Here is a 1,709-nt window from a genome sequence, read left to right on the forward strand (position 1 = left end):
GCAGTCCCTGTGCTTTGCAAAGCTTGTTCTAGGTAGGTGCTTTAGACCACTGAGCCATCTCACCAGCCCCCTATTTTTTTTTATTTTTTTTGAGACAGGGTCCCACCGTAGCCCAGGTTGGCCTTAAACTCTTAGCCATCAGCCTCTTGAGTTCTGGGACTACAGGCATGGATTGGACAGGGCCTTTTTAAGGCACACTGCTGCGTGTGCAAAGCTATGTGTATCCCACATTATCAGAGAGGGGACTTGGAGATGTCTTTTTTTTTTTTTTCACAGCACACTGAAAATTTATTTTTGCTTTATACATTAAAAAAATCTGGCCTGGCTCTGCGGATATGGCCGCCTCCCCCCTCCCCCCAGGCGCGCTGACCCTGAAGCAGTTCCTGAGAAGGCAGCAAGTCCTCCTCCTCTACAGAAGGATTTTGCAAGCAATTCGGCAAGTTCCAGATGCATCTGACCGCAAATACCTGAAGAACTGGGCAAGAGAAGAATTCAAAAGAAATAAGAGCGCCACAGAAGAGGATACAATCCGGATGATGATTACCCAAGGCAATATCCAGCTAAAGGAGTTAGAAAAAGCACTTGCATTAGCAAGATCTTAACTCTAGCATTCTTCTCAAGTCATGTTTTGTTGAGGTTAGGCTTAATGGACAGCTCAAAGCCAAGTCGAACTGTTAGTGTGTACAGTACTCGGGCACAACTTCAGACCAAAGTGGAGCATAAGTGTCAGAGCAAAGAAAAGCAGGATGAAACCGCTCCTTTAGAACTGAGAAATGTAAATGAATTCTGAAAATGTGTCAGCAGTTTTCATAAGAAACAACAACTAGGAGCCGGGGAGATGGCTCAGTGGAATAAGTACTTCCCTGGCAAGCGCCAGGGCCTGAGTTCAATCCCTAGTTCCGCCAAAAAAAAGAAACAAAAACTATTTAAAAATGGCCAGTTGCACATGAAAAGATGCTCGATGCAAAGCATCAGGAAAATGCATATCAAAACCTTAACGAGAGTTGGGTGTGGCAGCGCTCTCCTGTGATCCCAGCACATGTGAGGCTGAGGCACTAGGATTGCTGTGTTCGAGGCCAGCCTGCACTATGTAGTGCCTCAAAAAGACAAAAGAAGCACAATGGTATAAGGAGCTAGCACATCCTTTTCATTACAGTGGCTCTAAAAAGGAAAATAAATGTTCGTGAAGATGTGGAGAAATTGCTCAGTAGCACATACCTGGAATCCCAGCACTCTGGAACCTTCTCACAAAATCCTTCTGTATCACCCTTAAGGGTCATTGAAGTACCTTGTTCAGCTGGTGCATGACTTGATTGCCAAAGGACTCAAATAAACCATCACTGGCAAATCTGGATCTTTTCTGGGAAAAAAAAGAAAATACTTAATGAATACATTGAAATACCAAAAATAGTGGAGAAAACTTAACGTGACTTCTGGTGCAACCTCCCTGATTACCTTAATTTTGTTTTTTGTTTTTGTTTTGTTTTTAAATTTTATTTATTTATGTGTGTGTGTGTGTGTGGTGTGTGTGGCAACACACACACACACACATAAATAAATAAATAAATAAAATTAAAAAAAATGTAGAATCTGAGAAGATGCAAATAGTTTTGCAGAATCAAACATGGTACCTAGTAACTGCACTGCAAGCCAGAGAAGTGGCATCAACCACTGGTGTGGATGTTGAAGACCTGGGTTGCCAGAGCCCC

At 42.8% G+C, this 1,709-nt stretch overlaps 2 protein-coding genes across 3 annotated transcripts in view; one reads left to right on the forward strand and one right to left on the reverse strand.

Annotated features, from left to right (window-relative positions):
• Mthfr (methylenetetrahydrofolate reductase) overlaps positions 1 to 1,709 on the reverse strand; it is an 11,433-nt gene that overhangs the window by 5,598 nt on the left and 4,126 nt on the right. The gene's annotated exons all lie outside the window — the stretch shown is intronic.
• LOC101576805 (LYR motif-containing protein 2) lies at positions 336 to 893 on the forward strand. Its single transcript, XM_004639658.2, has one exon. The coding sequence runs from the start codon at positions 336 to 338 to the stop codon at positions 600 to 602; it is 267 nt and encodes an 88-aa protein (XP_004639715.1). The 3' UTR covers positions 603 to 893.

The sequence above is a fragment of the Octodon degus genome, unplaced genomic scaffold (assembly GCF_000260255.1).
Source record: "Octodon degus isolate 3935 unplaced genomic scaffold, OctDeg1.0 scaffold00113, whole genome shotgun sequence".
Lineage (NCBI taxonomy): Eukaryota > Metazoa > Chordata > Mammalia > Rodentia > Octodontidae > Octodon > Octodon degus.

Bases quoted from the DNA above. Each gene is read 5' to 3' on its own strand.
- LOC101576805 (XM_004639658.2), top strand. From the start codon at position 336: ATGGCCGCCTCCCCCCTCCCCCCAGGCGCGCTGACCCTGAAGCAGTTC.